Below are 13,585 nucleotides of genomic sequence, written 5' to 3' on the forward strand. Positions count from 1 at the left end.
TACGGAACCCTCGGTGCGCGAGTCTGAGTCGCACTTGGCCGGTTTTTTATTGTGTAGATCAGTTAACTCTGTTAACAACTAGAGTAAGAACAATAGGTATTCAAATCACCCAAAAATGGTAATATGTATGCTGTAGGCGAAGAAATAAGCTTTTACAAGGTTGTTTTGCTTTTATTTATAAAACTCCTTTAGAATACTAAAAGTGGTATTAGAGTTCTTTTATTTTAAAGATTTCTGGGTGTGCTTATAGTTTATTTTTTAAATGGTTGTGACACACATACAGACAGACTGGACGAAACTTTATACTTCGTCCAAGTGGACCTATTTCACCCCCTTTGAATTTTCAAAAATCCTTTTTTAGCGGATGTCTACAACATAATAGCCAAATTTCAGCCCAAGTCCAGTAGTTTGAGCTGTGGGTTGATAGATCAGCCAGTCAGTCAGTTCTCCGTTTATATATTTATAGAAGAAGACTATATTATTTTACTACGGAACCCTAAAAATATGGCTTGGAATCCAATTCGCACTTGACCAGAATTTTCATAAAATAACAGACAGGTTAGCCCTTGACTGCAATCTTACTATGCTAAATGACTGTTCAAAAAGCTTGCTTAGTCATCTGTTAATTTTGTTTGAGATGTTTTGTGCCGACTTCAAAAACGGGGGTTTATTAAATTAATGACTTTCCTATATTACCTTGTTATCAGCCTTTTCTCTCCAATTATTATAAGCTTCCATGAGGGATTGTCCTTTTTCGGGTAGAACGAAGTCAACTGAAATTATAACAGAATATTTATTACTAGATGATGCTCGTGATTATTTCGTCCACGTGGTTTTTCATGTTTTTTCGAAGATCCCAAGGGAATTTCGGGCGCGAAACCCAGAAGACGCAGGTTCGAATCCTGCCGGTTCCGCAATTTTTGATATTATGTATTTATAATTATTTAGAAATTTCCTTGAGGTGTAGGTAAAAAACTAAAAACATACTACTACTTATCATAAAACTTCGATTTTCCGAGATAAAAAGATATATCCGTATATGGGATGCAAGCTATCTCTGTTTCAAATAGGGATGCCCGGCTGGTGACTTCATTACATCTGAAATTAAGTTTTTAAAAATCCGTAGGACCTCTTTGATTTTCTGGACAAAATTTGCCATTCGCAAGTCTCGTGCGAATGGCAAAAACAATTGACTTACGAATAGTAGTGGTTCCGCCAGCGACTGCCGCGCGGGTCCCTTTGTAGAAGTCATCCGCCACCTTGGCTCCCATCATCTCCAGCTCGAAGTGGGTGTGGGGGTCGATGCCACCAGGCATCACCAGCTTCCGCGTAGCGTCAATGGTCCGTGTACCACCAGGGATGATCAGGTTGCGACCCACTTGTCTGAAAAATTGAGATTTCAACTATCATGTGATATTTCGTAAACGTAAAAACAAACACACATATACCAACCAATCGAACCAATCGAAGAATGTAGCAAATGATGAAAAGCGTGTTCCAAGCATTGCGCGCTACTGCAATTACTTACTTATAACATAATGTGTGATGTAAACTGAAAAGAAAAGAGCAATCGCCGAGTTTCTTGCAGGTTATTTTTGGTAGGAAGGGTATTCCGAACCAGTGGTCTGAATTTACCACTGGTTCGGATTTCGGAACTTCGGAATAACACTGAATAGGTATTTCGCCTCAGTTTATTACTGAACTAGCTGATGCCCGCGACTTCGTCCGCGTGGATTTAGGTTTTCTAAATCCCGTGGGAACACTATGATTTTCCGGGATAAAAAGTAGCCTATGTGCTAATCCAGAGTATAATCTATGCTCATTCCAAATTTCAGCCAAATCCGTTCAGTAGTTTTTGCGTGAAGGAGTAACAAACATACACACACACACAAACATACAAACTTTCGCCTTTATAATATTAGAGTGATATTTGTTTTATGCAAATAAAAACTTTATTTGAATAAAAGATCTTTCTATTCTATTTCTAAAATAATATTTTTTCCGGAACATTCCGAAAAATGAAAATGCTAGTCTTTGTATAATATAAAAATGAATTACCAAATGTGTTGCTCATCGCAAATCTCGAGAACCGCTGAACCGATTTCGCTAATTCTTTTTTTATAATATTTCTTGAAGACTGAAGTACGAGGATGGTTCTTACGGCGAGAAAAATTTAATTCAACCTCCCCCTCAATTGTCTAAACTGCACCCGAGCGAAGCCGGGGCGGTTCAGCTAGTTATTAATATTTTTTGGTAACAAAAAAATAAGAATAAATAATCCGTAGGTGTCAACTGGATTAGACAATTTTCCAATCGACACCCTATCCAGATAAAATTATTTTCCAAGGGTGGAAAATCAACGCTTAGCACAGTTTCCAATCATCTTATTGCATTTATAATTTCTGCGGAACCGATTTACAGCACGATATGGAAGACTACTAACGCCATCTACAAGCTGAGCTGGTAAACTGGTAACCTTAAAAAAATATGATCCTCTATTCCTGTGATCACCCTCACTAGCGTAACTTGCAGCTGAAGATGGCGATGGTGATGATAATAGTCCAGTGATGGTCGCACTGGACTCAACACCCTGTATCCAACACACAACCAAGTCTTTGAGGTCCTAAGCAGTACTACCATCAGTACCCTTATTATAAATGCGAAAGTGTGTTTGTTTGTTGGTTTGTTGGTTTGTCCTTCAATCACGTCGCAACGGTGCAATGGATTGACGTGATTTTTTGTATGGATATAGACAAAGACCTGGAGAGTGACATATAGGCTACTTTTATCCCGGAAAATCAAAGAGTTCCTACGGGATTTTTAAAAACCTAATTCCATGCGGACAAAGTCGCGGGCATCAGCTAGTATGTACTCGTATAAAAATGGTGGATCTGAAGATTCGAGATTTTGCATGTGAATTTTAGAAAAGAAATTCTACTCGAATAACGTTGTAACTCTTAAAAACTAAACCGAATTCGTTTCAATAAAAATACTGATCAACTAATTTTAACGAAGTTCAATTTTAATTCCCGTTAAATTGATGTGTGAAAATAAATAAAACGATTTCGGATCGTTAAAAAGGTCATATATCAAATACGAATCAGGCCCCGCATTCCACTTATGCTACTGTTAACTAATTCAATTCCTCCTACTTAATAGAACGCTCCCCCAATTGGGCGAATTACACCGTTTTTGTAAAGTTTATGAGTGAGTCAGCGTGATTTTTATTAGTTTCTTTCATTAAAATATGAGGGATTATTAATGAAGAATCGTGAATAGAAAGATTTCTTTGTTGATTAGTTACGTTCTATTTGATTAAGCGAGTCAGTTTTACGTAAAAAACCTTTAAAGCTAGGTATAGGTAAGTGCGCTATAAAGTTTTCTGGTCTGGCAATGGTACCGCCCATTGTCATTTCAGCGACCACATAGTACTTATAAAGACTGAGTTTATTAATATCCAGGGCAAAGGTATAGTGCGTTACTAGCGGTGCTATAATATAGCCTAATGGTTAAAACTAAATTTCAACTACCACTAGTTAGACAAGGTGCTCGAATGGCGACCTCGCTCAGGAAACCACAGCGTTGGCCGAACTTACAAGCGGCGCAAGATCGAGTGGAAGTCCCTACAAAAGACTTAAGTCCAGCAGTGGACATAGGTATATGCTAACCATTAGGTGAAATTGTACTCAAGTGTAACCCCGATGTCATTCAACCAGTCACACAATAGTGTCGCAATTTAGCACTAGAAACAAAGTGACTGATACGTACTCGTGTCACAGTTTAACAATCTTACAGTCGGGCAATAACTTTAATGACTTGAACTATGTTGGTAGTTAAATATTTCAAATCACGTCTGCTGGGAGGCTTCGGCCGTGGCTAGTTACCACCCTACCGTCAAAGCCAAGGAATTTAGCGTTCCTGTACGATTCCGTATAGAAACCAAAGGTGTATGGGTTTAGTAAAAACTGCCATACTCCTTCCAGGTTAACCCGCTTTCATCTTAGACTGCATCATCACTTACCACCAGTTGAGATTGCAGTCAAGGGCTAACTTGTATCGGAATAAAAAAACGCTCTATAGAACTATTGTTATTTGTAACTTGTAATATTTTGTGTGTTGTGAGATTTTCTGACAATACCACCAAAGCTCATAAGGTTGAATGAGATTTAGCTGGATAGCTCTTTTTCTAGAGCCAACACTTTGATTAAATTTATGGATGTCACGTGGATTTAGGTTTTCAAAAATCTCGTTGGAACTCTTTGATTTCATCAAAATCGATTGAACGGATGGGGCGTGAAAGTCTAGCAGACAAACAGACACACTTTCGCATTTATAATATTAATGGATGTTCTGTTCTGATGGATCTCAGCCTAAAAGTAGCTCAATGTTTCCTAGGTGAAGAGCAATACCTAGCACTAGTTTTAGATTACAGATTGTGTTCAACCAAGTAGGTATTAGCACCAAATAGCGAATTAATTCAAATGCATTACTTTTAATTTTTAAGCGGATTTGACTACAGTTTACATTTCTCTACTGTACGTATGCTAAACTGTGTATATAATATAATGTATGCTAATAACTGTCACCCACTTATGGGCATGGCACAGCAGTTATGGTGGTGCGGATATGCTTGTTGCCGCTTCGTTTCGGGCGTAGCGCGGGTATCAGTGTTCTTAATTCGAAATTATTTTGAAGTCATCACACTTCCTCTTTTGTAACTCGAATCAATATTTTGTAGATGAGATGAGACGATGTTTGATAGATGAGAGAATATAGATAGAGAATAATAGAGAGGTTTGTGGGCTAAAAAAGGGCCACCACAACAAAAAAGTTTATACCAGAAAAGATGTTAGATTGCGTGAAAAAAAAAGATGTACGGATTGACGAAAGTTAACTTCGACCTTTCCGTAGAAAAAACCGATAAAACGCAACTTTTTTCATTAATAAATATTTATATAATAAAATAATTAAGTAAGTAATTTAACCTTTTATTTGCTCTTAATAGTTTACATGAGTTGCATATTTTAGTATTTTGATAAAAACATCTCGCAAAGAAAACGTTTTTATAGTTTTAGATAGATACTAAAAAAATAAATATAAAAAATATAGTGAAGTGAGATACCGTAGCACGTTTTCTACATCATCTCGTATGTTTTTTTCAAACTTGGTGAACCAATTTTGCTGAAGCGATGAAATGTTTCAATTCATTAATTAAACATTTCATTGCTGAAAAAAATGACATGTTTAATTAATGAAATAAAACGGTTGATGTATCAATAAAACTTAGTTCAAAAGATATTGTGATCAATGTTATATTGATACAGTGAAATTGACAGATGACAGACCACCACCTATAGACGCCTAATAGCCGAACACCCCCGCTCACCAAGCTTAGGCACTTGCTTAGCATAAAAGTCGGCCCACGCCCGTTCGGTACCCTCATTCCGCACATTGTTTTCATTACGTGACTTTTAAGTCTACCAATCACAACAAAGCATTCTCCCGTGTCCCCCGCCCCCTGATTTTGTTTCATGCAATATGCGTACTCTAGGAGTTGAATTCTCTGTGAGTGAAATTAAAACCCTCAATGATCTCGACAGTGGTGGACGTACAATAATGCGATAATTTGTAGGTGCTAAAAAGCACAAGCAGCAAGAATACCAATATTTCACTATTGTAAGCTGTGATAGCCTAGTGGTTAGGACGTTCGCCTTCTAATCAGAGGCCGGGGGTTCGATCCTGGGCACGCACCTCTAACTTTTCGGAGTAATGTGCGTTTTAAGTAATTAAATATCACTTGCTTTAACGGTGAAGGAAATCATCGTGAGGAAACCTGCACGCCTGGGAGTTCTCTATAATGTTCGCAAAGGTGTGTGCAGTCTACCAATCCGTGCGTGGTAGACGATGGCCAAAACCCTTCTCACTCTGAGAGGAGACCCGTGCTCTGTAGTGAGCCGGCGATGGGTAGATCATGATGATGATGATGAAGCTATTGGATAACAACAACATTCTTGCTAGAGGCTGTCGTGTAATACATCTGTCTGTATGACAAAATCTTCTTCCCGTAGTATGATTTGAACTGCAATTTCAGAGCAATACAGTTTGTACTGAGAGAATAACTGTTGTTTACCAACAAGTGCATGTAACTGTTAACGTATACAATATCCGAGTTTCGTGCTAGTATGGTACCGGAATGCGAAATTTTAAAGCTCGTGTTACTTTAAAACACTCAGTTTGTATAGCTTTATGGGGAATTCCAAGATTCCTTGAAAATAATTATGAGCTTTACAAAAATAAACTGTACAACTGTACTGTCTTTATTTGACAAGGCTTTAAGGCGGTGGATGAGGAAGGTGGAGAAGAGAAAAAAATTGTTTTTAATTGAACTTACTTCGGGATTTAGACTTCAATGAATGCACCTAGTAAAGTTCAATAACAAGATCATGTATTTTTATCTTCAGGATGTTTATGGCAGTAAATTGAATAGTTTCAAACTTAAATTCCAAATTAAATTTATGGTATCTCGATGGTAGGACTAGGATCCGAAGGTCCTACCATCGAGGAAATGCGCTTTTTAATATCCAACACCGCAATAAGAAGTCTTACTAATGCGCAGGCACATTAATTAGATTTACTTCCAATAGCCTAGATTTGTCTTGTGACGGTCATGTCTATAAATATTGTTGAATCTTGGAAACCATGTGGGTAGGTATATACCGCCTTCGGTTTGTAAATACATATTACATCATTACTTAGATTCTTTGTCATCTCACTTAAGAGCCTCAATAGCTCAACGGGTAAAGGAGTGGACTGGAAACCGAAAGGTCGACGGTTCAAACCTCGTCCGTTGCACTATTGTCGTACCTAGTCCTAGCAAAAGCTTGACGCTTAGTTGGAGAGGAAAGGGGAATATTAGTCATTTAACATGGCTAATATTCTTTTAAATAAAACTTAGAGGTAGCAAGTACGTAGGTAGTAGGTACCTACCGCAGATTCAAGAAGAAAATAATTTAGGTTAAAGTAAGCTGAAGGAAAACATCTTGAGGAAACCTGTATGCCTGAGAGTTCTTCATAATGTTCTCAAAGGTGTGTGAAGTCAGCCAATCCACATTTGGCTAGCGTGGTATGGCTACGCCCTTCTCATTCTTAGAGGAGAGTCGTGTTCAGTAGTGAGACGACGATGGTAGGTATTACCTAAGTGTTCTATTTCACGAAGACCACTCAGCCTTGGTTGAGTAGTGATTGTACTGATAAGCGCAAGGCGTCTTGGGAATAGTATTAAAATCACGTCATGCACTGCCAGACACTTAGTGTCGTGGCAACCCCCTGCCAGACGCCCTTAAAGTTTAAAAGTTTAAAGGTGTCTCGCAGGGGTTTGCCACGATACAACCTTTATTACCTGTTATCTCCCAAAGACACCATGATCCAAACTTCATAATCGCTTATTGTTCCTCCGTGTTGGGGACAATACGCAGAGAAACTTTCAGCTTTTATAAAATAACGAAGGTCTGGCACGCACTGGCTATAACAATGTGTACGTGTGCGCTTACACAAATATAGCCGGGTGGTCTTCGTGAAATAGAACTTCTGTATCTGATATCGATGAAATCAAAAAGAGAGCTTATTATCGATGCTCCATACAGTTGGTACTAAAATATTTATTGGACCTTTCTTTCTCGTAAACTAAACGAGTGCGTATACGTTATGGTACCTGCGAATATCACGCAAGTCGGGCGGTCACGGCATCAGGCCATTTATTCCATATCAGTTCCATGCCTTTATGACTGATTGGAACATAAATTGTATGGGCAAAGTACCCGGAAATTGATTGTAGGTAATCACGTCACGACATGACGGGTTTCTTCTCGCGTCGGTCTCTCAATTTTGAGAATCGTGGCTCCCTCAAGACCTTCTTCACGATGTTGCGCCTTTTTTCCCTATTGGAGGCCGTACAGAAGGCATTGCAGGAGGGTGTGTCGACCGCTTCTCGAATCTGGTCGGACCATCGTCTCGGGCTTCGTCCGCGGGGTCTCTTTCCTCCGATCTTGCCAGTGATCAGCAGTTTCTCTATGCTACTCGCGTTTTTCCTAGCAATGTGACCGAAGTAGTCGAGCATCCGCCGCAGACAGATGTTGAACAGCCGCATCTTGATTTTCAATGTTTTTAAAAACGACACGTTGGTCTTATGCTCCGTCCAGGAAATGTTGAGCACCCGTCTCCAGGTAGGCCATCAAATCAAACAATCACCTGGTCACGAAATGACGAGTACAGTAAGATTTGCGTCAGAAAGTGAAGAGTGACCAAACTTGATCCATGTCTCAAGCTTGATTTTTGACCGCTCGTTCCCATTAGTTTTTTTTAATTCAGATAGTTCTGCTGATTAGTTCATTAAACCATTGAACTAGTGAGACTTTCTGGTTATCACCGGCGAAACTGAGCCGAAGCCCAAAAGAGACCTCTGTCTCTGTGTAGATTTACCGCCGTGGACATTCGTGTGGACATTTTTTGTCGTACTTCGTTTGTCACATCCTCCATATTGGATATGTTATCATGACGACTTGTCTTTAGACACTCAGAACTGACACGATAAATACCTCATTTATCAAAACCCTTTCGTAGTAGTTAGTTAGAAAATTGTTTTGTGTTCTCACAAATCCGGTAATATTGTATCTAAATATATAAAAGGAAAAGGTGACTGACTGACTGATCTATCAACGCACAGCTCAAACCATTGGACGGATCGGGCTGAAATTTGGCATGCAGATAGCTATTATAACGTAGGCATCTGTTAAGAAAGGATTTTTGAAAATTTTACTCCTAAGGGGGTGAAATAGGGGTTTGAAATTTGTGTTATCCACGCGGACGAAGTCGCAAGCATAAGCTAGTTGTTCCGATAAAATGTGAATTCCACCGATATTATGTAGAATTCCACCTTAATAAAGGAGAAATAACCCAAACAAAATTCCTAATTAATTAATAATTACAGTTAAGTATTAAATAATGCGAAACGAAAACACCTCTTGGGCCCTGGCCTTCACATTGTTAACGAAATTGTACCCAATTACAATTTCTATGCGAACAAAGGTGAAATTAATTAACTTCTCCAAGCCCGTGTAAAATGGCTGAGTTGTGCCCTAATGACTCACTCATAATATAGGGATGTACAAAAAACCAGTCAAGTGCGAGTCGAACTCGAACACGAAGGGTTCCGTATCATCAAACAAGACAACTTTTTAGGGTTCCGTACCTCAAAAGGAAAAACCAACGTTATAGGATCACTTTGTTATCTGTCTGTCTGTCTGTCAAGAAACCTATAGGGTACTTCCCGTTGACCTAGAATCATGAAATTTGGCAGGTAGGTAGGTCTTATAGCAGAAATTCGGGGAATAATCTGAAAACCGTGAATTTGTGGTTACATCACACAAAAAAAATTAAATTGTGGTCATAAACTAATAGTTAGTATTTTCAATTTTCGAAGTAAGATACCTTTATCAAGTATATGCATCATAGTTTTTGAATTATCGTGCAAAATGTCGAAAAAAACAACTGTAGTACGGAACCCTTGTTGCGCGAGCCTGACTCGCACTTGGCCTGTATTATTTGTTATAGCGGTAATAGAAATACACATTCTGTGAAAATTTCAACTCTCTAACTATTACAACTTACGGATACAGCCCGCTGACAGACGGACAGACGGGCGGACGTACAGCGGAGGCTTAGTAACAAGGTCCCGTTGGCACCCTTCGTGTACGGAACCCTAAAAAGAAAACTAAATCGACGAAGTCGCGACTATCATCTAGTACCTACTACATAGACGTATAAAGAATTATATTCCGCGACAGGTCGATATGGCAATCGGGATATGAGGCGGGAGGACGCCCCGCACACCCGCACGTTACCCGCGCACGTCCGCACCGGCTTAGCGCGGGGGCTGTGCGGGTGTGCTGGAAATTCCCTCCCCGATTGCCATCTCGACCTGTCGCGTACCATACTTATTATAGAAGCGTATAGAATGGGTGCGTGTTCTTGCAAATAATTAGAAAGATGTTAGGTTTCACACCTTACGTAGTGGCCTAGTTTTTGCAAAATCGATATGAGCAAGGTTAACGCCCGTCTGGCGCAGTGCTCAGGGTATGGTCTATGATGTCTGGATTCCAGGTGCAGTACAATAAATGTATGTCGAAATGGCAATCGGGGAAAGAACACCCAGCACGCCTGTAGAGCCCCCGCGCTAACCCGGTGCGGGCGAGCGCGGGTGACGTGCGGGTGTGCGGGGCGTCCCCCCTCCTCATACCCCGATTGCCATCTCAACCTGTCGCGGACTATAGACGTAACATTTTTTTTTTTCACCCTACAAGTCAAAGTGCGGTGTGGTGCGGGCTTGCCAAAAACCTACTTGTTAAAGCTGCTAACAAATACCAACACATTCTGTGAAAATTTCAGGTCGTTACCTATTATGATTCACGAGATATAGCCTGCTGACGGTCAGACGGACGGACAGCGGAGTCTTAGTAATACGGACCCGTTGGCACCCTTTGAGCCTATACGCATGATCGAATAACCGGCGCCGAGATAACCTAATCCGTAGGTATAATGTGTGCCACAGCTTTAAAAAAATAAAAAGTTTTTCTTTATTCTTTTTCTTTCTTTCTTTTCAATCCATAAAAAACCTAAAACTCAGTTCCGCATCTCAAGTTATTGTATTATCGACGTTTCCTCGAGTTGCTTGGAACTTTCGTTGTTTTTTCCCGCTCATTAATTCATCGTCACACGCGATCTAACCGTTTCTAATGCTAATAATAAAGAATGACGTAACAGCTGATGATTCTATAACATGTAAGTAGAGTGACAGCTATCACGCATTCATCCGATCCGAATCCGTGAAAATACGGATATAAAAATTATCTACGACATATTATGTCATAAGCTACCATACAAAACAAAAAGGGAACGTATTTTGGCGGACTCGGATCGGATGAGTGCGTAACCGCCGTAATACAATTTTTTTTTTGAAGTGTAGGTTTCACATGTTTTATAGCTTATTCTGAAAAATACTTTAATCAAGCGGAAAAATGCTGGCAACCCTAATAATTACTATCTAGCCTATTTTGACTAAGCAGTAAGAGCTCAAACTTCAAACCACCAACCAAGAATAAAATATTAACATATTTTATTCTTGGCGTAGTAAAACGTACATAATCATGTTATAATATGATGAGCAATTTTTCTATCAACAAAACTTCCTCAATATTATACTATAACCAAACCACAGTGGAAAGAAAACATCTATTTATATCGATTGAAGGAGGAAGAAAGCTGTTCTACATAATAAATTTCCACACTGGTCACGTCAATCACCGCGAAGTGTGAATATTTTAGATCTGACCTCTTTCTATAAACCGGACTATATTTAGTCGATTACTGCTTAACAGCGGTTACGCACTCATCCGATCCGAGTCCGTGAAAATACGGATATAAAAAACTCGGACCGAACTCGGATACTGCTTACGCACTAATCCGATCTCTGATCGGAATTCAAGCTATTCACTGCATCATCACTTGCCACCAGGTCTGATTGCAGCCAAGCGCTAGTCTATAAACTAAAAAAAACCGGCCAAGTGCGAGTCAGGCTCGCGCAACGAGGGTTCCGTACTGCAGTCGTATTTTTTCGACATTTTGCACCATAATTCAAAAACTATTGATACATACAAATAAATAAAAATCTGTTTTTGAATGCACAGGTGAAGCTCTTTTATAGGAAACCCTACTAGATATAGTTATCTTACTACGAAAATTAAAAATACCTACTAATTATTAGTTTATGACCACAATTTTAGACCCACCTACCTACCAAATTTCATGATTCTAGGTCAACGGGAAGTACCCTGTAGGTTTCTTGACAGACAGACAGACAGACAACAAAGTGATCCTATAAGGGTTCCGTTTTTCCTTTTGAGATACGGAACTTTAAAAAAAACATCTTTGTCATATTGCAACGTCTGTCTGATCCGATTTGAATCCGAGGCACATCCGAGATATTCTCATGGATGACGGAGAGAACTCGGATGACGGAAGTGCACTGCGTAATCGCTCTTAGGTTGATTACGCACGGCACTTCCGTCATCCGTGAGAATACCAGCGATTATCTAGACATTATGTCATAAGCTACCATACAAAACCAAAAAAGAGCTTATTTTCACGGACTCGGATCGGATGAGTGCGTAACCGTCGTTAGGCTTATTTCACAACTACGGGATATAAATTATAATATAGTCCGGTCAAAATAGACATTCAAGACTACAATAATTCGCATAGGGCTAAAAATTTTCACGCTTTTCGAAGGAGAAAGAAATTCTTAGATAATACCCATGCTCAGTGAGCCAGCGATAATAATGATGATGATATTTGGGTTTACGTCAGTGTTTATAGGGTTCCGTACCTCAAAAGGAAAAACGGAACCCTTATAGGATCACTTTGTTGTCTGTCTTATTGTCGGTCTGTCAAGAAACCTACAGGGTACTTCCCGTTGACCTATAATCATGAAATTTGGCAGGTATAGGCTTATAGCTGGCATTAGGAGAAAAATCTGAAAACCGTGAATTTGTGGTTACATCACACCAAAAAAATAAATTTGTGGTCATAAACAAATAATTAGTATTTTCAATTTTCGAAGTAAAATAACCATATCAAGTTGGGTATCATATGAAAGGGCTTCACCTGTGCATTCTAAAACCGATTTTTATTTATTTTTATCCGTCATAGTTTTTGAATTATCGTGCAAAATGTCCAAAAAATTCGATTGTAGTACGGAGCCCTAATTGCGCGAGCCTGACTCGCACTTAGCCGGTTTTGAAAATCGACTTACTTAATGATTCCGTCTTCGATGTAGACATCGGCTTCTTCCATCCCGTCATAGTTGACCACTTGTCCATTTTTGATCAGCAGCCGGTTTTGAGAGCTCTGGAAACAAATAATAATAACGGTGAATCTCCAATTTTCAAAATTATTCGGATAGGTATAGTACCGCGACAGGCCGAGATGGCGATGGACATCGGGGATGTCACGGACGCTCGTATACGTGGTGGTGTGCGTGAGCTAGTGTGAAGCTTCCCCTCTTCCCGTCTATAATATTATCTACTCGTGTGGTCTCCGCTACACAATGGTGAGCAAGTTTTATTTCTATCAATATTTTATAGGTGTTTTTTTTTTTAAAGAATATTAGCCATGTTAAATGACTAATATTCCCCTTTCCTCTCCAACTAAGCGTCAAGCTTGTGCTAGGAGTAGGTACGACAATAGTGCAACGGGCGGGGTTTGAACCGTCGACCTTTCTGTTTTCAGTCCACTCCTTTACCCGTTGAGCTATTGAGGCTACAATAGAGGTAGTAGTACTTAGTAGGTATAGTACGCGACAGGTCGAGATGTCGGGGAGGGAACGCCCCGCACACCAGCACAGCCTCCGCGCTACCCGGTGCGGGAGAGCGCGAATGCTGTGCGGGTGTGCGGGTCGTCATTGCCATCTCAACCTGTCGCGGACTTTAGCTATCCAACGCAATATGCAGTACCTGTAAACAATTGAAAACTG

At 39.7% G+C, this 13,585-nt stretch overlaps 1 protein-coding gene across 2 annotated transcripts in view; it reads right to left on the bottom strand.

Moving 5' to 3' along the window:
• The window catches only part of CRMP (Collapsin Response Mediator Protein), a 55,610-nt gene that overhangs the window by 14,680 nt on the left and 27,345 nt on the right, over positions 1-13,585 (bottom strand). For both annotated transcript variants that reach the window (XM_034981070.2, XM_034981069.2), the window contains exons 2-4: positions 12,866-12,960; positions 1,199-1,383; positions 697-773 (exon numbers count right to left, since the gene is read on the bottom strand). In XM_034981070.2, the coding sequence (XP_034836961.1) occupies positions 697-773; positions 1,199-1,383; positions 12,866-12,960 (357 nt within the window). The remainder of the gene's footprint in view (positions 1-696; positions 774-1,198; positions 1,384-12,865; positions 12,961-13,585) is intronic.

This window comes from Maniola hyperantus, chromosome 23 (assembly GCF_902806685.2).
Source record: "Maniola hyperantus chromosome 23, iAphHyp1.2, whole genome shotgun sequence".
In the NCBI taxonomy this organism is placed as follows: Eukaryota; Metazoa; Arthropoda; class Insecta; order Lepidoptera; family Nymphalidae; genus Maniola; species Maniola hyperantus.